Below are 25,552 nucleotides of genomic sequence, written 5' to 3' on the forward strand. Positions count from 1 at the left end.
TATTGATCATAGCTCGCAGCACAGACGGAGCTTTTGAAAAGACTTTCTGTGATGACACTCTTTGAACTTCTTGCAGAAACATCAGGTGGTGTATGTGGAAGGCAGGAAAATCAAACATTTAAAGGCTGAATTATAGAAACTATGTAAAAGCCATGATCAGAAAAGCAATGTCCAGATATGTGTTGTCATACAGTATAATATTACAACATTTTGCTATTAGGTGATATTACAAGAGGTCCTCTACATTAAACCACTAAATATGTTGCTTGTTCGTGCCCTCTAGCACAGATCTGATGCCCATCAGCTGCTTTCACGGTTAATATTTGGATCATTTTAAGCACTAAAATGACTTGTTTAGACAACAGTCAGGGGATACAATAAGCACTTTGTTATGGTTGCTATAACAAGATTTGGGACTGATGGAGGGTGATGGAGAGCATGGAGAGTTTTCTCACTTGAACCTAGACATACGTCATCTTGGGGAATTCGCTGGAATGACTTTTGTCATTTTTCTTTGGAGGTCATGTCTGATGTTATTGTGTGTTCTGGAAAATTGAGAATTGATTTTGTTGCTGATGTTATTGATGATGTTATAGCCAGACGCTCTCAGTTGCTATTAATTCATCTGTGAAGCTAGAACGTTTTTTTGTGGCACCAGTATTGTAAGTTTTCAGTGCTCTCAGTGGACCTTTTCTATCAGAGTTACCGACTTCTGCAGATTTGTGTTGCGTCAAACTCACAAAATGCTTGTGTTAATTTGGAAAAGAGAGTGCTGCTGCAAATTATATGTTAAATCTTCAATTAATAATACATTACGTGTCAAATCCAAAAAATTGCCAAAACCTGCCATCACCAAAGTGCTGTTCATTCACTGTAAACAAACAGGAAGTGGCAAAGGGGTCCTCGACTGGTTTTCTAAATGTATCACTTTTGACGTCAATGACAGTGTTGACAAAAACACAGAACAAAAGTGATAAAATAAAGTGAGAACTTTTCACTTTCAAAGCTTTTCCTCTTAAATATATGTGTCTATTACCAAATAACAGCATGTCAGAATTTGCATAACTTTTTGACACTGCAGCACATGTTTTGGTCCAGGTCCCAAGGACCACTGAATATTGTGGTAATTATAATGCAATCATTTTTGAAGATTTAGTTCACTTTTTTGTTCAGAAGTATCAGCTGCTGATCTTGTTTTCTTTAGTTTCTGGGCTGACATCGATCATATTTTGGTCTCCTTACTTGAAATAATGTTGTTCCAACCTATTGAACAGGCTGTTGTTAAAAACAGACAGAAGACCACTTTAGCTGATATTTGAAGCCCCGCTGGATTTGTAACAATAGATTTTTTGTTACCTGCACAGGGGATTATGTGCTCAAATCTCAGGTATTAGTGAGCTTACCAGGGGGATTACGCATTGTACTTGATTCACGGTTGGTCCGAACAGATAATGCACCAGTATGGAAGTTTCTCAAAAAAAAAGTTAAAATAGAAAGAAAAGAAGTGTATCTTGAACAGAAGTAAGGACAGGCAGCAGATGCATTAATCATCTCGGAGATTGTCTGTGCTGTGAAAAGTGGGTGGTTTTCCCTAATGGCCGAGGAATACGTGACTGCAGCAAATTTCTAACGGTGGTTCATTGTTCTGCTACATACTGTAGAGTCTGAGGCATTCATCCAACAGGGAAGCACTTTTTTATGATATGAGGAATGAAGCTTCGCGCGGGGACCAGTCTCATTTACATAAACAAATGTAATCTTGTCATGTGGGGCCCCTCACATTTTAGAGATTTTGCATAAGGACTTAACAGTATGACACTTGTCAGATTTGCATGAAAGTCAGCCTTACAGTCATCATAACTCAAAAAGCTAATTTTGCAGTGTAAATATGGTAGATTTATTTGATGCTTGCCATACTCTCATCAGGAAAGGAAACTTACATGTAACACTAAGTGAATGAATAAAATTTTATGTATGTATACAGCCAGTCCAACAAACAATAGGAGAGAAGGACCTACTTACATTCTGTTTTTCTATTGCAAGTATAGTAAAACGGTGTCATGCTACTTTTGCTATTTGTTTGTTCCCTGTAAATAAAACAGTTCTTATATTTGGGGAGAGGGCGCAAGTAATGGATACTTTCATCACTAATTAATCCACTGCTTATTTTTTTTCTTTTACTTGATTGACTAATTGTTTTAGCTCTAATCTGTATGGGCAGAGGAAGTGGCTCACACAAGTAGGGCTTTAGTTGGTGCTACAATGCATATAAAGATTGCTCTTGCACTTGCTCAGGGACATGAGGCTATTTGTACTACTAATGGAGAAGTTGTACAGTAAGTGAATAAAAGTGTTTCCTGGGGGTGGGGGGGTCATCCTGATGACTCATTCTGTTAATGCATGTATCAGGTGCTGGCAGTACAAACGGTTTGAATTTTATCTCCCTCCTGGACGGGACGTCTCTGCATCTCTATCCGCTTCCTGGGCCTTTTCTCTGCACTTGTCATGAAAAGTAGAAAAGATTCAGGGAATGTTTCGAAGAGGATGAGCTGTCAACATGCGTCAGAAAAGTGTCTGCCAGAGAGTGCCAGGTTGCACTGAAGCTTCACTCCTTGCTCACTGACCTCTCTGCTGCTTGACAAGGACTTGGATGTTACCAAGCCAAGCTGTTGCACAAGGGCTCTGCAGACAGAGACTTACAGTACCTTGCGCATTATTGAATTTATAACTGTCATATATATTAACCTCGACTATCTTACACCGCTGTGCTGCTTGGCAAGAATGCATTCATCTTAGCCTCAAGTGTTGAACTTGAGCCATGCAGAGACTGAAAAACAGATGTAATTCACTGCAGCAGCCGTCTCTCATGGGGTCAATACACACAGTTCATCCTGCAATACAGACTAGCTCTACACACACTAAATATTGATGTTCAGTGATGCTCTGAAGCGTCTCTTTAGCTGGTCATAACGTGTTTGGCTGTGTCAAAGGAATATTACGTTATTTTTCAAGCTGGGTCTGTAGCAAAAATTGTTACTGAACCCATTTACATGTCATCACTTGATGTGTCTTAAAATATGAGATATCATAAAATAATCTAATAATTTAAATAACACTAAAAGCCGTCATTATTTGGCCCCTGATCAGTTTAATCAATGATGTGGATGAGGAAACATGTCATTCACTCGTGTTTATGGATAGTTGCTAGCTAGCTAGCTAAACTGTAAGTTGTTAGTTGTCATTGCAATTGTATAAAATGTTACTAAATTGCTGAAGTGGATGCTTTTCTAGTCCTGGGGATTGTCTCTAATTCCAAAGATAGGTAAACACAAAGTAGCCCTCTGTATTAGCTATTTTTGCTAACTGCATAGAGATCTACTGACAGGTCCACCAGTCAGTTGTTGATAGCTAGCTAGCACGCTACCTAGCCACCTGCAGTCTACCACCATAAACATTTATTAGATTTTGTAAATAAAGCATGATTCTGTTTCAACAGAGATCAACTGATAAACGGTTCAAAAATATATTTTTATATCGGTAAAATTTGTTCAACCTATTTTAATTGTGGCCACTGACTATGGGTCATGCTAACTTGACTCTTACCCCCTTTGTTATAGAGATTTGGGAAACACAGTTTTGCAGCAAAACATGTCTTCTTTCTCTCTAGATAAATTCAAATTAAATAAATCCTTTAAAATGCCAGAGTCCAAACATAAGTAAATACAGAAATCACTCCCCTGACTTAGCTTTATGCTAGCTGCAAGGGAATCTACTTTCTAGGCCGCTAGCTAACCAAAGAGGTAGCTTCGTCGGTAGATTGCAAACTAACGTCACCTATTCATCTCCAGTTATTAACCTTTTTTATCATTTTGTATATAACATAATTCTACTTGAACAGGGGTAAACAGATACAAAAAGCGGTTGAAAATACTGGAGTTTGTCTGTAAAGTGTTAAACTGAAGCCAGACAGAGGCTCGGAAGCAGATGTGTTTCACTGTTTCAGGCAACTGATCTTTTCTTGGGGTCAGTAAACACATTCATTCTGGACTAGTATAGAAAAAACACCTTTGATGTGAGCCCGACCTCATTTGGCTCGGTCTGACTCATTTTCTCTTTGCTTATGGTAACAGTGCCTGTAGCAGTTCAGCATGATTGTTTTTACCATCTACAAACACATAAAAGCCTAATTCATAATTGCAGTTGACTTGTACACAACTCTATCCCGCTTTGAGTTGCATTTTACAGTATGGAAGAATAATGAAAATGCAATGATGTATATGTTTTGTATTCATTCTCCTGTTCTTCTTTTAGCGCTGTCTTTAACTCTTGTATTGGTCCCCATTATGATCATGCCATCATGACATAATGATCTCTCTTGTGTGTTTTCTTGCAGTTGGGTGAGGACACTTTCAACCGTGCCAAGCTGTTGAACGTTGGCTACACGGAGGCTCTGAAGGACGCAGAGTATGACTGCTTCATCTTTAGCGACGTGGACCTGATCCCAATGGATGACCGCAACCTCTACCACTGCTACGACCAGCCGAGACACTTCGCCATCGCCATGGACAAGTTTGGCTTCAGGTGAGGTCAAAGTCTAGTTTCTAGTTTTTGTTTGAGCTCATCTCTTTTGTGAAATGCAAATATGTAGAATATAATTTACAATTGGCTGCCTAACAAACAAAGAGATGGCTTACTGTCTTTGTTTTGGCAGACAATTTTCAGTATTGGACTAAATCTCATTATACTTTGAAAGCCTTGTTAGTGTTTGAATACTGGACCAACCTGTATGCAGACATTTGCTGAGCAGTCTACTGCAGCTAATGTTGCTGCAGCATGAACAAGCTGTACAAGACATCCTTTATTCCAGTATTTTTACCAGTGAGGCACTGATTCAGAAAAAACGTTAAGGCTCACAGTAAAAACACACCGTACAAAGAAACATATAGAGTTAAAAATAAAGAAATAGTTGCATTGAGGCAATGAAGGAACTGACAGAAAAATACTCTGCAGTGATTTTAATGATCAATAATTTTTGGACTTTTTCAAACAAAAATGGCAATCAATTTGGAGTTCAAACCTGTTGAGTTGTTATAATCCACTGCTTTTCTTTGACTTAGGGGATAGGAAGATGAATATCTTTGGGTTTTGATGTGTTGGTGTTTGTAGCAAATTGATGACATCTACTTACATTCACTGTTTTCTGATGCTTTGTAGACCAAACAATGAATCGATTAATCTGAAAAACAATGAGCAGATTAATCGAAAATGAAAAAAAATGTTAGTTGCAATACGCATAGAGTAGGAAAAAGTCTGTGTATACTGTAAAGTCAGAAATATGATAAACTGATTTAACTAAAGAATCTAAATTAAAAACCCTTTCGACTTGCTTTTGTGTGTTCAGCATCAGATGTCACTCATGTTGGCTTCATGCGTGGTGGGATCAGCAGTCATCCCACCAAGAAGCCTCGAAGGACTTAACAGAGACAGAAAAAACAAGCAAAATTTGGAGCCGGGAAAAAGATAAAAACCCAACTAAACAACAGTCACAAAGCAGAAAATCTCTAATAGCCAGCACCATGAAGCTTAAAACTCTCAGATGGAGGAGAAAACTACTAAGAGACCTGAATTAGGAAATATGTTGAAAGGAGCCTTTGTGAGAGAGGTGCGCCCCTCTCTGATGCCTGTTTAAAACTAAGGAATAACCCTGAAAATAGCAGGGATCTGCAGTATGGAGTGGAAATCTCTAGAATGTCCCATCTGGTCAATTCTCAAGCATGTTCTCAAAGTGCTATGTGGCCAGATGAGCTCCGCAGTCCACGGCCTGCGTTCAGTGCTTGGGTCTTGCTTTAGTTGTGTCTTTTCACATAATGACACCACACCTTGCCCTTAATTATCTAAAAGCACTGGAAGCATTGATTAATGGCTCGAACGTGGCCAGTAAATGTGACCTACCCATCCAAGAGCTGTCGGTCCACAAGAGTTATCCTACTGAAAACCCTCCAGCAGGTCCCTGATATAGTGCTCAATAAGCTAATGCTATCTGGCAACAAGTGCTGTTCCAGGTGGTAAGCAGGGTTACCCAACATTTCTTATTAGCAATGAATCAGTAAAGACTTTCAATAGTTTCACCAGAGTTTTATTTATTTACTTATTTATTTTGGCTCATAGAAAATTGAGAAAAAGTAAATGTAAAGCCTTGTGGTCTGAGTGAGTGGAAGGTCACAGAACTGATTGTAGTTATTTGCTGATATAAAAATCAGATCATTGTAGAAAATTGGTTCCCAAGGTCAAAGTGATCTGAGTCGGCTTACCAACTTTTTATATTCAGTCCTCAGAGTTTTAGCACGTAGGAAGCGTCTAAATTAAAGGGCAACCATCACTGAGCAAGAAACAAACAGCTAATGAAATGGAATTTGATTGAGGCATCATGAAGGCGAGAGAACATTTTGTGTTCTAGCTGAGTCATTCAACCTCCGCTGCTCTCCAGCGTAAAGGCGCTGGAAGTTTTTTGATAAATGGTGAAAACATTGCCAGTGAAAGTCAGGTCACATTAAGTGCTATTCCATTACCTTAGCACCTCACACCACCTAGCAGCTCTCTGAGCAGAAAGGGTCACCTTGAAGTCCATTTCACAACACGGCTCTTTCCAAAACATTCCGCAAATTACAGTCTCTCAAAGGATTTTATGCAATTTATTGAATTATATTACCATTCTATTGTGCCGAATTTTGTGGATGTTTGAATACTCGTCCTCTGGGGAGGCACAGTGTGAGAGCACATTTACACATTAATGGAGAGCACAATTATGCCTGGTCATGACCTAACGCTGGCACGGTTTTCAGTGACTTACGGGTCAACGTGTCCTGTCAGTTTTAAGAAAATTAAAGACAGGCAATATGGGAAGTTAATTTAAACACAAGATACTTGTGCTCAAAAAGAGGATTCATTCTCAGTGAAGAACCTTGGACCCCTAATCTGCCTCTATACATGCCAAAGAGCAGTGATTCCTAACACGTCTCTGGGGGTCATCAGGTGGAAACCTCCCTTCAATGGTGTTTCACCTACTTAGTCCCACGACACCTCCAGGAGGCGAGGCGGTGAACTCCCAGAGTCACCCCCCCTAGTGCCAGTTCACACTGCTCCTACACAATCCAAACAGCACTGCAACGTTCAACTGACCCAGGCCTGTTTAGGAGATGCTCCAGGTAGTGCCAGTACCGATGCTACCATTTAGCTAATGCTAATGCTAACCGCTAACTGCTAAGAAGAACAGAAGAAGACAATACAGTTCCGATGCTACCATTTAGCTAATGATAATGCTAAATGCTAACTGCTAACTGTTAAGAAGAACAGAAGAAGACAATACAGCTAGATTCACCTATACTGTTAATGTTAAGTGCTAGATGCCAATGCTAAGATACTATCATACTACCACCGCTTTAGCTATTGTTAGCTGCTACAATGCTACCACAGGCCTAGAGGCCCCATGTAACTGCCAAGTGCCGCACTACCATCATCTACCCCTGCCTCTCACCAACTGCACCATTAAAAGCGGGGTGTGGGGATGCAAACCCTGGTTTGGGTAGGGGGTAGAAAGTAATATAATATAAATATAAATAATCTGATTAGCAAAAGGTGACAATGCACCAATAAAAGATGAGAAAAAGTTAGAAAATGTGATGCAAACACTTGGTGTTGAACTTCTTTGATGGAGTTTAAGGAGAGACTTAAACTGAGGTGTATCTTCACCATTAGAATTTCACAGATTAAGACCATGAAAACTTTTTCAATGTCTATATCCATCCATTCTGCATGATTATGAATTTAAACCTGCCGTGTTGGACTTTTACATATAAGTAAATGTCCTTTATGTTCAATCCCTTGCCAAACGAGTTCACATAATGCTAATTAAATCACCATCAGGTAAATCTCTCTGTATTTCACAGTTTACCTGAGTTTTTAAATCTGGTGCCAGCAACCATACAGTCAGGGTAGGCTACGGTTAATTAAATACTCTGACTGCCAGAAGGGGGAGACAAAAGCTCCCCAGTGAAGATTTAACACTCAAAAGCTGTGTGTGCTTGGTCAGGACTGTGTGGGTGTGGCTCAGTTTGAGTTGATTGACAGTGCTGTACTGTCATCAGATTTTGATTCAAAGGTTGCTAAATGCTGATTGGTGTATGAAAGTACATGTCACGTGTTTCAAACTGAGCCACGCCCACTTCCAACAAGTGAGAACGCAAACAAAACCACAAATACCGAAATTTGTCATGTGGAATAACAAAAACTGCTCCAACTTTGCCATAAAATTGTGTGTGAAGCTGATTGAGAAAATTTGTTTTCAGAGCTGTTAATGTTACAATCCTGGGATAGCTTGATCTTTAATTACAAACCTAATGCCACTTATACACCTGCCCCAGGTGTTTGTTTATGTGCCATCTCCCCCGTCACTGCTGCCTGTAAACAAGTAAACCAGAGCAGCCGAGGTCACCTTTGACCCATGTCTGTCATTCGCAAGAGAGAAAATATTAAAACTGAAGGATGGTGGTGCAAAATACATAAAAGGTGAGGAAAGATAATTATTATATAGAATAAAACAAGTAAAATGTGTTTTTTGTTCCTAAATTGACATCATAACATTATTGCCAAAATATGAGATTACGGAGTCACAGCTGTTGAAGATGTTAGATATAAGAGTTTTGTTTATTCTCCTTCAAGCGAGGCTTAATAAAAGAATTTGAACTCAGTTCTCAAGAAAAACATGCAAGCTCTTCACGGTCTCTCTCCCTATTTCGCTCCTCTTCTTCCCCTCTCTTAGCATGTGTCCATTTTAAGCTCAAGCGCACACACACACACACACACACACACTCCGCACCTCACTTGTGCAGAAACATACGGTCTCATTAGTTTCTGCTTGTCATCTTTCAACAGGGAGCTGTCATAAGTTTGACAACACATACTGTACAGAATGTACGCACATGTACACACACACACACACACACAGAAACACACATGCATCACCCTCTGGCTAGACTCCAGGCGGCTGTCATGACACTTGCAGCTGACGTCCGTCCCACTCCACCAGTTTCACGAGTTTTAAGGAAACACACACACACACACACACACACACACACACACACACACACACACACACACACGGCTGGTACCTTCATGAACGGGACACAGACCCTCCTCCATCATTTATTGTCTGGTTCTTTCTGACCATCTGTCTTCCCTTATATTCATTTTTCTTTTCTTTTCTCTCCTCTCTTCATGTCCTTTGTTCCCGTCTTCTCTTTTCCTCTGCTTTCCTCATTTATTCTCCTCTCAGCTCTAATTCTAGGGTCACAGGCTTCATGTCGGGACACTTATGAAATTAAATTTAGTGCTGTCTGACATTTCACGTTTGCACGTAGGAAACTTGTCATGAAAGATTTTCTAGGATTCAAGCTTAACGAGGTAACTTGGCTTAATAAGCAGCCAATGCTTATCAGCATCAGAGGCTTACAGTACGTCTAAATACTGCAGTATGGCCCCTCTTTATACCCGGTCACTTCATGTGTCTTCAGTGGATTATATATGGACATGGATTATCCATTTACTCTAAAAAGGCACCCATAAACTACATTAAGAAAAGATCTGATTGCCTAAAACACTTGGCCAGAAGTCCTCCAAAAGCATCACGTGATGCATTTGAAACTGTCCACAATTCATGGACACTTGGAAATTGAAACAAAGTCATTGTTCTTATGAGCTATAATCTGAGTGGGTTGCTGTGTTTATTTGATGTCATGTCATGAAGTGAGGTTTGAGAAGATCCTCCTGTCTGTCACTACATGAGCACAGACTTCAAACCCCAAGTCAAACCCAACTTCCTCCACTGGTCGCACTCGATTTGTGAAATCAGTTAAGTGAATGTTAAATTTGCTCCATCTTGCGTTTTAAAAAAATCAGTGTTCTTGTCTTTGTAAAATTGTATTAATGCTAATATCTTACTATAAATGTTGTCATCACTTTGTGCAATGAAGAAATTTGGCAGGCTTCTGTGAAACTCAATCCTTTGACACAGAAGCTGCTGACATCCAGCAGAGCAGTGAGTTGGTGCTGCCACTCTTCCTCCTGTATGAACGGTTTTGTTTGCTCGGGGAATTCTAATTTATTGTGATGCTTTGTCCTCCACTGCTTCCCTCCCTCATCTCATCCTCTCTCCCCTCCTGCAGGCTGCCCTATGCAGGCTACTTTGGAGGAGTTTCAGGCCTCAGTAAAAAACAGTTCCTGAAGATCAACGGCTTCCCCAACGAGTACTGGGGCTGGGGAGGGGAGGACGACGACATCTACAACAGGTAACAGCGGAAGGACGGAGCATGAGCTGCTGCCTCTGATTTCATGATCACTTCACCAATAAAATGTGACCACTTTTTAATTTGCTATAAGGGAAATTATAAATCCCAAACTGGACTAAATTACTTGTGAAGATTAGAATTTGACTGCAGCCCACAGGAAAAAAACAGTAATATAGCAGCTGTCAGGGTTATGTTCAGTAGTCTGTTTGGAATAAAATCCTTGTCAGACCACCAACTGCAACACATGCACAGATACACGCAGTCCCACACATTCGCGCGCACACAAATATGCACGTGATTCCAGCCTCTACTGGAGACTGAAGCAGTGAAATGTGGTTGAATCAAGTCTCTCAGCGGAAAGTGGCACTGGAGTTCTTCATGGAGTGGGTGATTTATTGTAATTGTTCAGAGAAGGAGAAATATTAGCAAATAAATTAACCTTTTGAAGCACTTCGCTCAGCTTTTAATGACTCGCTCAAGTTCACTAATAATATTACTGTGGAAGTGAGCTGATCAAATCCAGGGGAAGAATATCTGTTTGACAGGAAGACAGAAAGAGGACTTAAGACTGCTTCACTGCATTGAACCACTTACAGGGTGATTGCTTTAATTTATGTTCCACTCAGATTGATGTTTGGACTGAAAATTGTTTAATTGCCTGGTGAACTGATGATCTGACTACTAAACAAATCATTTACCATAGAAATGATGAAACCGCCTTTGCGTTGCACCTTAATCACAGCTGATGTTTTCCCTACATTCCCCTGAAGCGCTCTGTTACACATGCTACCTGTCAGCCACATCAGCCAACTGAAGGCGTCCGCTTCGCATCGCCGCGATAAACGTTTGAGGTGGCGAGCAGGCGAACAAATTGTCGGTTGCTGCCTTGAATTTGTTTCGTACGAAATGTAATTTTAGTCACACCAGAAGATACATTTGCATTCAAACAACTGTGCTCGAGTACACTAATTATAAAGGCATACACACAGCGGGGCGGCTCTTCACAGACAAAATGCGACCTCCATCTTTATTGTATCTCTATTCTTTGTTTTTCTGTCTGTTTTTCTTTCTTCTCTTCCTGCATGTGTGTGTGTCCCGCTGTCGCTCTCACACTGTGAAGCTTATCTTTCTCCTTTCGGTGTAATAGCATTATAAGAAAACTGAAAATAGAGCATTTGGAAATTGGTGTTTTGAGGACGGACTGTGTCAGTCAGCACAGTATTCAGGAGATTACAGTTGTTTGTCAGCGTCTGGCAAGATGTGATAAAAGAGATCTATGCCTGGTTTACCGAATGGCCATGGTGTGTGTGTATGAGTGTGTTTCTATGTCTGTGTCTGCGTGTGTGTTTGTGTGTGTGTGTGTGTGTGTGTGTGTGTGTGTGTGCAATTATGAGCCTACGGATGACAGATAAAGTTTAAACTCTAACTACGTTATTGGATGATAGCTGCAGTAGATTTCCCCGGAGATATTTCCTGCAGTCGAACTGAGCTGTTTCAGCTGTTATGCAATGTGAAGTGACGGGAAGATCATTAAAATCCCAGTGAAGAATAAAACAGGAATCGTTCAGACGTTGACTTCTGTAATTCAGATTTATCTTAATGCATAGCGTCTATACATACGTTCAAGAGTCTACTTTGAAAGTTTCATCCTTGAATAGAAAAGGTAAACCCCGAAGGAGAAGCCTGTCACTGCAGATTCCAACAAATTTTATATTTCTTGAATAAGGTGCGAAATGTAAACAAAATGACGTCCTCTTGAGATATTTCCAGCATAGCTGAATCAAAGAGCGAGAGTTTGTAGCTTTTCCTTCCTTTGTAGCAGTTTGTACTTAAAGTGAGACTCTGTAATGTAATTTTGCTGAACAGTAGACTCTCTGGCCACATGTGGCAGTTACAGCATAATGGCTAATTGAATTTCCCTTAATTTCCCAAGATTGCTGGGGCACAGGTGCTCTAATGATATCAGTGGGGCTTCCTGGTGGGCATGGAGGTTTAAAGTTTCATCTATATAGTCACTGCAGTGCAGTATGTCCCTGGACTGAGTCCATCCAGGACCGCCACCCTCTCTCCCTCCTTTTCTGGCAGCTCTTCGCTCAATACCAGAGGTTTTTAAACTGTCATACACATGTTTTTAGATTCATTAAGACTTAGACTTTTCAATGATGTTATCTCAGGTGTTCGTCATGTATAAATGTCCTTAGTTACACTTGTAAGTCGTAGAAAAAAGACACTCCTCATAATATCAGAACTTGCCTGAGAATCACCACGTTTTTAAGTTTTCTTCAGTATCAAAGTAATCCAGTGATGGTTATCTGAACGTCTTTGGGCACATAGCAAACAGGAGCTTCAAATAGCTAATTCGGCATACTTTAATGGCAACTTGACAAAATGTAAACAAAGACAGGCTAAAAAATAGGGCTTAAGTTGTGGCCCACAGTGTGAGTTACTGAATCCATGGCAATATTTCACGCACTGTTTACATCCCCAAAAGCTTCATGGGAACTATACTTCCAGAAATCTATTGTTATCATCATTAGCATTATCATTATGACTGTATACTATCTAATAAAGGCAAAACTCATACAAAAAACCTGTTTAAAATTAAAACAAGCATTGTCATTAGAGCATTTTATTTTCTGGAACAAATGTGCTCCCCGGTGAGATCCAGCATGTTTGCCCACTGTTTTATTTTTGAAATTGTATCTGTCACATGTTGAGTTATAGCATAACCTCACCAAAAGTCATATTTTCAGCATGCAATATCAGTTACAGAGCTGCAATATATACCTAAAGTTGTCTAACTAAAGCTAACTAACATTAGCCTCCATAATCGGCTGGCCATAACCAGAGACGTAAGGCTGTAGCTGCAAAGTGTATTATATTGGGCAAAGGCACATTTTACTTATGACTTTGTCTCGTTGTTTGTAAGATGAATTATGTGCTATTTCTTCTTTCAAAACTTACAGAGGCTTTCTTTAAGCCAGTCAGGGATACTCACAGGTCAGTAGCCTCAATAGACCACGATGCAACTCAAGCATCTTGCATTTTGAGTAAAAAGAACAGCAGCAGCAAACTCTCAACTCTGCAACCACTTGTTATCCCCATTTTTACTTAAAACCCTAATGCAACAAGATCAAAGGCAGAAATTCGCCAACCAAAGTAGAACTACAGTAGATGCAACTTGAGAGAAAAGTTGGTACACCCAAAAAAAAAAAAAAAAAGTTGTATTTGCAACCACCATCAGCAAACAAGCTTGGGTGCAACAAAGGTGAGTAGCTAACTGTGTTGTGTGCTTGCAGCATATTGAGAATACAGATGGACAGCGGGGAGGGAGGGAAGCGGGCTGTTCTGCAGGAGTTGTTTGAGAAGTTTCTTTGGACATCTTGATACTTTTTTAACGTGAATCTGGGTCACTGTTGAAATCCACTCTTAGATTGTGAATCCGAGTCGACTGTAAGTGCCGACTTCTGCAAGAGCGAGCTACAAGCCTGCAGGCTGTGAGTATTTCGTGGTCAAAAATTCATGCTTTTTGTTGAAGTAAACAGTAAATCCTAAGAAAATTGACACCTTACTTTGGAATATCTTTAATTACTTCAGTTGGACGACACACCTATCATCAACCGTTCGTTCCACATAAAACTGCCCCAAGAGCTCAGACAGCTGTGAGGTAAAATACCAGTTAGTGTTTGTCGTACATTCATCAGGTGATCACTCCAAATGGGGTGTTGTTCTGTGTCAGCAGGAAGTCTAAGTTGTTACCTCACAGATGTGTCTTTTTTGTGTATTTGCCCCCTAGTGGTCCAAAATTACTCGACACACCTTTAAGCGACCCTGCAGCTGGTTTAAGTGTCTGTTGGTGGAAGTTTTTTTTTTGTAAATAACAGAGAGAAGTTGGTTTGAAGCATCATTTTAGAGATTCGATAATTGTCATATGTAAATGCATGAATGAAGTACAATAAAGAGCTGAGCATAAATCTCCCTCTGTTTAAACTAACAGATTATAGTCAGTACTATTTTCTTCTCTGTTTTTCTGTTCATGCTCAAACTGAGGCTGTTAAAATCCCAAAGTCAATCTTATAATAAATTAATGTGAGAAATCATTGGCAGAAACAAGCGAGTAAAGCTAAGCATGAAGGTTTTGTCTTGCTTTTCTCTTCCCTCCTCCACCTTCGCTTTTCAGGGCTGGCTTGTTTTTAAGCCTTTCATAGAGCAATCAAAAGGGAAATGCCCTTGAAAATACACTTGGACAAGCTGTTGATGAAACACAGTGTGTGGATGTAGCCGAGGCTATTCAAGCAAGAAAAATAGTCTCCTACTCACTTTTCTCATGTAAAATCTTAAAATTGAATTTTTGTGGACTTCTCGGTCCGCACAGAAATATGTCAACATCTCTGGGATTGATTGCTATGAAATTTGGTGCAGCGATTCAGGTGCCAGGAGGATGAATTGTAAAACCTTTGGGCATCATCTGACATTTCCTCTGGTGCCACCATCAGGTCAAAATCTTAAATCTTCAATACTTTGTTTTATGACCAAATCTGCAATGTGTCAATTCGTCGTTTGTGCAAATTATCAAATTCTAGCATGCCAACAAGCTTTTTCATTGTTAGCTCAAAGCAGTGCTGTGCAAACCATACAGGTAGAGTTCTAATCCTTCCCTTTGCCAGGTCCTTTAGAGGCACATTTAGCTTATTATTAATTTATTTTTGAAACTCAAAGCACCATTCTTCTGAGATCTGATGCAGAAATGGCTCTAATAATGAAAGCTGCGTTTGCGTGCAGAGGGGAGGAAGGCGTCTCCAGCTGAGTGAACTAACAGCCCAGTCGGCTCAATGAAACGACTGGAGGATGAGAGTGCGGGGACGGAGAGATGAAAGAACAGCAGCACAGATCAGAGCGCGTGACGCCTGTGAAATCTGCCCCTTGTTTTTTCCCTCTGTCTTTAAAAGGTAGGAAAGTTCACAGGTTTGAACCGTGTAAACGGCCAATGTGTCCATCAGCCTGGTGTCCAGTCAAAGTGTCTTTGAACGCGACACCGAACCTCCATCTGCTCGTTCTTTGAAAACTGGCTAAAGAAGCATCAACTACATGGCTAAATTGCTCTCTTACTCTGCACTTCAGCACTCCTCCCTCACTCTTTTTTCCCCTCTCCTCTGCCCCGCTAACTCTCCACGTCTCTTTTCCTATCTCGCCCTCTTGCTGGCCTCCGGCGATTTCCTTTTTTATGCTGGTTTTGATGCCACAGACCATGGCACGGCCGCTGCTTGAAATGGGTCCTGCTCGTGTAATGCCGGCCCGGGGGACCGAGCTGTCCCTCCTTCTCAGCGTGGCCCGAGCCCGTGGCGAGGAGGACACATGCCACTTACACAACTGCCAGTGCCGCTTGCCCCCTCCCAACCCTGTCTAAAAAAGTCAGTGGATGTTACAGGAGAGGGAGAGGAGAGGTTTACTTCCTCACCATCCTCTCACCCTCTCTGAACCAGCATCAGTAGCCTTGGGCAAAGACTGTACCTGTCCCCGGGGCTTGCATGGTAGACCAGCCCTCAACACACACACACACACACACACACACACACACACGCTCTCCTCTTTCTCCTCCCTCTCTTTTTTCCTTGCCCTTTCCCCTTCTTCCCTCTAAACCTCCCAGCGGTGGCTTTCAACAGAGCCTGAGCCAGCATCGTGTGCACATGCAGCCACAGCAGCACAAGGGCTGCACGTGTCTCTGTGAAGTCTTCACAGTGGTGTACGAGTCAGGATATTTTTGGGCTTAACACTCAGAGAATGCCAAGTCTTTGACGAGTTCAATCACTCTTCCAGGTTGCGGAAGTCTCCGGCCTCGGTTCAGGTCGGCAAACACAAGCGAGTGCTTTCACTCTATTGTTCGTCTTTTGTTTTGTCCAACATGTTTCTTGTTCTCTTTCTATTTACAAGTGTGGAGTGTTTGAAAAAATCTGTACAAGGCCATATTTCAACTGTAACCCTGAAACTAGGGATTTGCGAGAGGGAGAGTACAGAAAAAGGTAGAAATAAAAATGGATTCAGAAGTCTATTAATGATGCATTAAAGTCATAATACATGATAGTATATCAGCCATGTAAACAGTGCTGCTATTGGTGATTCTGGCCTTGGTTTTACTTGGTATTGAATTGGAACAAACTTTTCTGACTTTCTGAAGCCTGACAGGCAAACCCTCCTGACCACAGTAGGCCACAGTTTGCAGAGCTGAGAACGTAGTCGGCGTGTTTCTTATTTTTTGTTTTTCTTTCCTCACTTGGATCGTCTGTCTGGGAGTCCAAAAACTATTCTGACCTTTTTTTTTTTACCTTGAACTCCTTGACAAAAAAAAAAACAAACTGTCTCATACCTCAGGAATGCTATACCTTGAATTCTTCAATTGAGATTCAAAAAGCATTTATTCATTTCAGCATGTCTTCATGTGAAAAGCAGATTTATTTACTTTCTTTTTCCATTCATTTATTCAGCAGTGGCCCCAGGAAGCAAAGAATACAGTACATTGACAGCTTGATAACAAATATTCCTCTCGCCTGCATGTAAAATCATAAACAGAGCTGCATAGCTCCTCTTAGCTATCATGTCTTCCTCCTAAATGGCAAAATAGATAGATAGACAGATAGATAGACAGATAGATAGATAGATAGATAGATAGATAGATAGATAGATAGATAGATAGATAGATAGATAGATAGATAGATAGATAGAGAGAGTTCTTCTACATATTCAGAATAACTTCTGAGTTATTCGACAAGTGATTTAAAAGTGATTTAATAGCCTTTCAGCAACTTCCATCACCTTCAAGCACAAGAACTGCTTGGTTTGCCAAACCCGGTGAGCAAGCTGTAATTCAGTCCGATCGGCCATTAAAACCTCTTCTTTTTAATGTGCTTCGTGGACAAATTAGAAGGAAGGTCCACAAGGCCTGGCAGCAGAACAACCCGCAGGTCAACTCAGAGCAAGCAGGCGCGTTTCCCTCATGATGTGACACTTTCAACAGGACAGTCACGGAGCAGAAGTCAGCGTGACACAGCAGAGCGCACCTCCTCGATATAGGAGTGGGATTGATGCGAAGGAGGAGGCAGCCGCGGCAAACAGGAGTGCGAATGTGCGAATGTGCAGCAGAGGTGAGCGTGAGGCGGGTCCATCATTGATCAGGTCATATTTTAATGAGCGTTCTGTATGATCCTCTGCAAAGCAAAAGAAAAAATAGGGTTCATAATGGAAAACAAATGTTGTCTCCTGGTTGATCTGGCCACCAGACATGTTGTTGAAAGGCTGCTGAAGCATGAAGGTGGCGCTGCTCGCTGCTTCACTGTTGCTCTCAAATCGCAGTGTTGGGGGGTGAAGGCTCAGAGGCAGAAGGTCTGTGCCCGTCTGGACTCCCAGTCCACAGGACCACTGACCAAGTCGAAGGCCGAGCAGTTATTATTGATGCTGACCTGAATTTTTCTTTACACATCAGCAGCATCAAAAAATAATCCTCCATCCTCTCAGGAATGTTATAAAAATGTATTGCTCTCTACCTCAGTCGGATTCTGAAAGCTTGTGCGTGCCTTTGTCATCAGCAGACTACATTACCAGATTACTATCACACCCTTTTTACTGGTTTTCACAGAAAATCTATTCACCAGCTTCAGTTTATTCCAAATGCAGCCGTCAACATCTCCGCTGGCTGCCTGTTCATTACAGAACTGATGCTAAGATTTTGCTCTCGGTCCATGAAGTTATTGGTCTGGCCCCACAATGCGTGTCAGATCAGAGGAAGCTTCTGTGTGCTGGAGGGATGTTAAAAAGACTTGTGTAAGTGGTATTATTGTTGGTGACGCTGTTGCAAAGACAACCACATCCTTTCATTTCTGTGACGAAACGTTTAACAGACAAGAAAGACACATTCACTGAAATCGTCTTGAATTAGTTTGAAAGTATTAACATAGTTTGAGTATTGGTTCGTGCAAACAAGTAACTACAGCAGGGGTTGGCGTCAGGGTGGAGGAGGGAGTAGAAGAAAACACCAGCAGAAAAGGTGTGAGTTCATCCGTTCTTTTAATGTATAATTGAGAACAGATTTTTCTTTAGCATGTCTTGAGAAAAGTGAACTGGGTTGATGATGCGTGTGTTACACTTTTACTCCTGTCACTCTTGTCACATATACAAAGTAACATTCGACCTTACATATGCCCGCTATCAGCATAAATCCCTGTCCTAATGAGGAGGACATACGCAAGCTCTTTCTTTTATGCTCTTTAATAAAGTAATACCGCAAAGTTGGTCAAAATCAGGCTAGAGAGAACTTCACAGGAAAATGTTGTAGAGGCTCGGCTGCATGTATAGGAGAATCAAGGCAGCACCAGCAGTTATAACTGCCTCAAGATAAACCACATCAATATGTAAAAGATATATAAACGACTTGACCTTCCTAACATTGGCCAGTTCAAACATTAATTGCCTCAGAATGATATAGCAATAGATAAAAATATTATAAAAAAAGCTGGCCTTCCTAACAGCGATAGATGCTGACAGATTTAAAAGGTTTAAATGGCACGTGAGCAGCATTTAAGCACCCAAACCATGACTTTCCAGTCTCTCAGAACGTTTGTCAGAGGACCTCAGACAGGCTGAAGAGACTCTCCACGGCAGCACTGGACGCCCTGGCTGTGTTGAATCTCATCAATATGGTCTTAATGTGGGGAATTGGGAATCGGTTCATCTCTGACCCCGACTTCAAACACTGAATGACTTCAGTGTCGGACCTGAGGGAAGCAGAGGAGTCAGCCTCACTGCTGCCGGAGGCGGCACGTTACATTACTGCGTTCCAGACTAATGTAATGGGATTACAGTAATGTGTTACAGGCGCCGCAATACTGAGGGATGCACAAATAGAAACACGGCGAGGGATTGACAGGAAAGGAGGAAGATGCTCCGAGGGGAAATGAGAAGCAAGTGCAGGGAGTGGATTGGGGATGGGAGGAAGAGCAGGAGGGAGGGAGGGAGGGTGAGAGAAATGAAGCATTGAGAGGAAGGTATGGTCCAGCAGAATGGCCACCGTCAGCAGCTGCTGATGCAGGAAATCCACGCGCAAGGAAGCAGTGGAGCAGAAACTGTCCAAAACTCATCTTTCTCACCGTTTTATTTGCTGAAAAACTCCCCTGCCTTTATATCCAGGCACACATCTCACAATGCGACTGTCAGGAAGAGGAATTCAAGTGACGAAGGAGGATTATGCGAGGGATTTACTCTTTTTAAGGAAGGGAAAAAAAACAAATGAGTTAACATAAATCATGCGAAATCGGGTATTGGCGAGGACTTTGTGACAAGGACCCAGCAGCAGCAGCAAGAATAAGATGTGAGTCGTTCAGATTTAAAGAAAGTAGATTTGTTTATATACCAGCTTTCAAAAGCAGACTTCACAAATAAAAAGTTATAACGGGTGAGTTTTGAGCTGCTTTAAAGGTGATCACAGTGTTACAGTGTGTTAAATCATCATCCCCACAACTTTAAACTGACTTGAAAATGTAAAACTTAGCATCAAAATGAAAGAAATTTTAGCTTAAAAGCGTCCGCGTTAACCGAAACTTAACCTTTGCTAAAAAAACAACAGGCTCTCTTTTCCCCACTTCCTTCTGAAATATATTTGCCCTTCAGGGATCTGTACTTTTTCTGATATTACACTGATTTTTCTTTATTAGCTTTCAGATGATTTGATATGGAGGTCATAGTTTGGCTCGCGCGTCTGAAAGTGGTTTGTTTTGTTTCAGTCATTTCAACAGGATACCGTGTCATTAAACTACACATTTTTTTAAAGTGTGCAGTCTTTCGGTTTGTGTATGAAAAAGACAAAAGGCCAACTGAGAGTTTTTCTCTCATGCAGCACCCAGATGAGCTCCTGCTGAGATAAAAATCGTCTCTCGTTCGCACCCACACACCTTCGCTTTTCTATTACCTTCTCACCGCCGCGCATCTCCCAGCCCTCCACGCGCCGCCATCATCGCCACCCACTCCTCCTACTCCTCTTCCTCTCCCATCTCATTTCTGCAGGCAGAGGGGAAGTGAGGCAGGACATCACACTTAGCTCCCAATTCTCCTCCACTCCATTGCTCTAATGCAATTAACTCCACTGGTGGGAATAGATGAGGAGAGCTGGAGAAATTCCTGATTAATCCAATCAAATAGGCCCATGGTCTGGGAGTGTGTGGGTGTGTGTGTGTGTGAAGACCGTTGTCCAAGCTGCTATAATAACGTTCTTTAATGCACACACACACACACACACACACACACACACACACACACACACACACAGTCCTCGTCTGCCTCAGGCTACAAATGAAACTTTTCATGGTGGATCATATTAGCAGGCAGATATTTTTCTAAGGAGAGAGAAAAGCTGGACAGTCCACTCTGCTTCTCCAACTTAGCGGCTTTTCAAATGGACAAGGTGCCTCTGTAAGTTAAATAGACCGTAATGTTTAGTGGATTCGCTCCAGGAGTCCATCTGTAGCTGCGTTTATATGGAGCTTTTTATTCCACGAGTGCCCAGAGCAACAGTTCAGTCAGAATAAAATTGTCGTAAAGATTTAAGATTTCAGTTGCGACAAATAGCACTGTGTTCCCTGCGAGCCCTTCACAATAAAAGCCCGTTGGGTTTCACCTGTTGAATGTTATTAATGTGAAGCAGCTGCTGTGTGAAACGTTCGGTTTGCATTAGCAGTTAATGGTAATACAGCTCTGATGCAGTGTTAGGAGAGCGAACAGCAAACAGTGAGGCTGATATCAGCAGATAGAATGAATGAAGATAGAATGAAGTACACTGGCTTCATGTGCTGCATTGTTTCCTGTGAATCCCTCATGTACAACTGTGATTCAAAAGAAGTTGGGACACTGTGGAAAACATGAATAAACAGAATGTGATCATTTGCTCATCCTTTTTCACATATACTCAGTTGAAAACAGTGCAAAGACAATATATTTAATGTTTTGCCTCATCTTCGTCATTGATTTTTGTAAATATCTGCTTATTCTGAATTTGATGCAGCAAAATGTTTCAAACAAGTTGGGACAGGAGAGGAGGAGGGAGAGGGAAAACACCTGTTTGGATCATTCCACAGGTAAACAGGTTGATTGCTAACAGGTGATAGCATCATGATCGGTTGACGGCTTCAGTGCCGTTCTTTGCTCTTCTTCCAATGAAGAAACATCCTCCAGTTCTGATATAACTGATGTCGATGAGACGCCATTGTTGTTTTTCAACGAACAGTCGAGCTTCCTCCTTGAACACCGACTGGTCCGAACGACCAGTGGTTTCTCCGCGTGCGTCTAACCTGAAGCCCGCCGAGTTGGATTGGATTGTCGCCTGATCTGAGATGAATTCTTGCATGATCTTATTTGATCTTGTGATCTCGCGAATCCAGCAACCTCACAGGGTAAACAATCTGCGTCCTCACCAGATGACAGTAAGTACGTGACATTTGTGGGATTTCTGCTTTAGGATTTATTAAAAAAAGATTAACATTTGCTGAAACCAATGTGAAAATGTCACAGGTAATTGTGTTATTTATCGAACAACAGGACAAAATCCATAAACTCAGATACATTTCCTGCCAATTTTCTTGATATTGTTTCTCGCACTTGGTTCACAACTGTTGTCTTTCTTATGGTAGGATTTCTATTTGTTGTCTGATTGTTTTAGATTTTATTACAGTTTTTCTTCAGTAAGTCAGTTGTCCAGTTCTTACTTCCTAAATGTATCTTCCTGTCAGACGCTGAAATCTTGCCTCCGTCTTAATAAAGGTTGGTAGACTGTGTAAACTCCAGGGACAACGTTGTCAATAAGTCCAGAGTTTTATCTCTGATGAAGCCTGTTATGTTGTGTTTTATTGTACTGGAGAGAGAAACGGCTGATGGTCAGTTGCGAGGGAGAGAACTGGGTAAAGAAGCATCCCAGAGTGTTTAGCAGGGAGCTTTGAAAAGGATACGGTCCAGTTCAGCAAATATTAGAGTCGGACTCATTCATTTCAAAGTGATTCATTGTTTACGTTACTCCAAACCGTTTTATTCACCCGTCTCGTGTCTCTGTGATAGATGTAAAGTACTCATAACTCCGCTTTTTAACTTCTCTGTGACTTGTGTGTCGGCTATGACAGAAGGATAGAGGTGGCTCTTTTCAGCAGATCTCGAGATGCTCTGTTGCTGCCTTTTAAATGTACAGAAAACTCTTGCGTCCGGAAAGGTCATCCTCGCTTATTATCATGAAGAGCTGGAAATGAGCTGCTACGCCGCCTTTTAAACAGCGGCTGCATGAAATGACTTCCGCAATACGCTTGGAGATATGATATCAGCAGTTTAATAAGATTCGAGGAACATTTTTAAGTGGTCTGGATAAAGACTTGGACCCTGGACTTTGTGCCGCCATTAGTTAAGTCGGCTATAATGTCTAATGGATTCGCTCCAGCTGTATTAGCGTTTATATGGAGCCTTTTACTCCTCGGCTGACCAGAGGAACAGCTCAATCAGGATAATATTGCTTTATATAAAGCTCAAAGAGTTCAGTCCATTGAATTTCCAGTAACTTCACAATAACAGCCACCCTGCGCTTCACCCGCTGAATGTTTTGTGAGGCGGCAGCAGTGTGAAATATTCGGTTTGCATTCGCAATTTGACTTGGCGAGAAATCAGAGGCGGTCGCTTTCGTCTTGCTATGGCGCCGACATCTAATCCTGACCCAGTCTCTGAAAGCGGAGTGGTCTACTTGTGCCTCCACTGTTGTTACCCTGCTGTTCCCAATCGTTTTTACTTGACTCGCCAACAAAAAAAAAAAAAAAAGAAGAGAAGTCAGAAAATGCTTAAAGGTCTCACACAGTGGGGAATTTTGCAGCAGCCACCCACCTGCTGTGTTTCAGCGGAGGGGTCTGTCGAATGTGTCTGCTCCGGATTATATACATCACACAGGGAGCGCTGGAGCTTTCCATGCTGCAGCTCCACTGTATCCTCAGTGTCCTTCCCCTTATGTAACGTCCACGCTACGCTGTCACGCCACGTTACTGCCGACTGCCTGTCAGAGTAGTGAAAAATAATGACTGTACTGATGTGTCGCTGGAGTGTTTGTGTGTCGGCGCTCCAGCTGACGTTTTGTTTTGGTTCAAGGGCACGATTCGGGAATGAAGAGAAGCCCGTTGATTAGTTACTACACAGTTCGTTAAAGCTGACACACATATGCATACGCAAAAGCACGCTTGCAAAAACACACACACACACACACACAACCCTCCAAGGTCACAGCTATTAGGCCGAACAACCCTGGGCTTCATTTATCAAATAGTGTTGGAGCGTGCATACGTGTGGGATATTAAGAGCTGTGTGTGTGCGCGCGCTTTCCTTTTGTGTGCAGGAATCTTGGGCCGGCATTTAATCATCATGCATGGATTCATATTGACAGGTGATGAGCTGGAGAGCCAGCCCACCCTCAGAGGCTGTTTTATGAGACTTTCAAAGAGGATTTCTTGAAAGCAGACAGGGAAGTTAACAGAGATACAAGGACGCAGCAAAAGCTACAGATTTCAAGAAAGCGCTGATAATCTTTTACACAAGCAAACACACTCAACTGATGTTTGAGGAGCCGGTAAACTGCTTCCACTCTCTTATTTACCTGATTGTGTATGTTTGACGACACTTGAAGTGTTACAGTCTAGTTGACCGTCTGTCACCTCGGAAGCTTTAGCATCCGAACACTAAAGTGTGGCCACGCAGGCTCGAAACTGCTTCAAATCATTTCACCACACAAACAGATTGTTAACGCCTTGTTTTCTTTCACCTGCACGTTTGGATTAGAAGTCTGAGTCTCCCTGATACCAATTTCTGCTGTGACTTACCTTAAAGCTCAAGTAAATCCAGCAACAACATTTAGACGGGGTAAACAACAGATGGGGTGTTCAAACATGGCGGCTCATTCGTTACAGTTAAACCTGCTCAGCCGGTGCAAAAGTTTGGCTGCTTCGCTTAACTTTTTTGTTTTAAATGTGTGTTGGATCTAATGCAGGCATGTCCAAACTATTCCATAAAGGGCCGTGTGGCTGCAGGTCTTCATTCCAACCAAGGAGGAGTAAGCCAGGCTGGACTCATCTAATCAGCTGATCTCAGTCTTCAGCTGATAATTAGGTGACCTCTTGACTGGTTGCAACAAAAACCCGCAGCCACACAGCCTGTTATGGAATAGTTTGGACATGCCTGATCTAATGGTTTAAGCCTGCATTCATTTATGTGTCTTGGCCACTTGGGGGCAGCACCACAAGCTGCAAATCGATGGCGTTAGCAAGCAGCTGTTTATTTACACATCTAGCCAATACAGAGCAACATCATCATTCATTTGGAGTCGTGTTTGTGTTCTTTTAGTTTTGTTTGTAGTCTCCACCAACTCCTGAGAGAGATAAATATCTGGCCATTAAATGCTCCACTTTCTTCACCAGCTAGTTAACTAACTAATTAACTTCGTCAGTCTTTCGCTTGGTGCCTGACAGGTAGACTGCAGCCGGTTTATCAAATGTTTGCTGGTGCTCCAAACAAGGCTGATGAGACTGAACCATGATAATAAAGTTGTGGTCTAAAAACCAAAACACTGAGCTGAAAGAAGGTAAAAGTCTCTGTAGAGTGAAGCGAACTGCAGAGTCAGGTAATAATTCTCTGTGGGTTCATGACAATGAGCCCCCTCCACATTACACACTGTCATTTCATGCATTATTAACATACAAATATTGATCAAAGCGGCTTTAAATTGTGATCATTGGAAGAGTACTTTAGAGATTAAAACTTTAAAGCACAAACTTAACACATGGAAGTCTTCATGCACTGATTCACACCTTTTTCAAACTGTCAGACTCCACTCATGCCATCTGTACACCGTGACTCATAACTCACTCACCTTCTGCACACTTCACATTTGGTTGCAGAGTGATGTATTTAATGCTTTGCTGTACGTCAGTTAATTGGCTATACATCAGCTCCAGCAAAGTCGACCACAAACAGAACCACAAGCACAAAAGTTGCATTGTTTTGTCCTGTCTCTCTTGTTTGGACAAATGTTCTTATTTCTCCCAATGTTACCATTTTGCTGAAATATAAAATTTATGAGATACATATAGATTCATTTATTTTCTAATTTGTAGAAGATACATTTAATCAAGTACTGTACTTTTTTGTGCTTTTGT

At 41.6% G+C, this 25,552-nt stretch overlaps 1 protein-coding gene across 1 annotated transcript in view; it reads left to right on the forward strand.

Annotated features, from left to right (window-relative positions):
- b4galt2 (UDP-Gal:betaGlcNAc beta 1,4- galactosyltransferase, polypeptide 2) overlaps nt 1–25,552 on the forward strand; it is a 148,735-nt gene that overhangs the window by 109,829 nt on the left and 13,354 nt on the right. Inside the window, exons 4-5 of the mRNA XM_041949589.1 lie at nt 4,394–4,581; nt 10,221–10,343. Of these exons, the coding sequence (XP_041805523.1) occupies nt 4,394–4,581; nt 10,221–10,343 (311 nt within the window). The remainder of the gene's footprint in view (nt 1–4,393; nt 4,582–10,220; nt 10,344–25,552) is intronic.

This window comes from Chelmon rostratus, chromosome 12, assembly GCF_017976325.1.
Source record: "Chelmon rostratus isolate fCheRos1 chromosome 12, fCheRos1.pri, whole genome shotgun sequence".
In the NCBI taxonomy this organism is placed as follows: domain Eukaryota; kingdom Metazoa; phylum Chordata; class Actinopteri; order Chaetodontiformes; family Chaetodontidae; genus Chelmon; species Chelmon rostratus.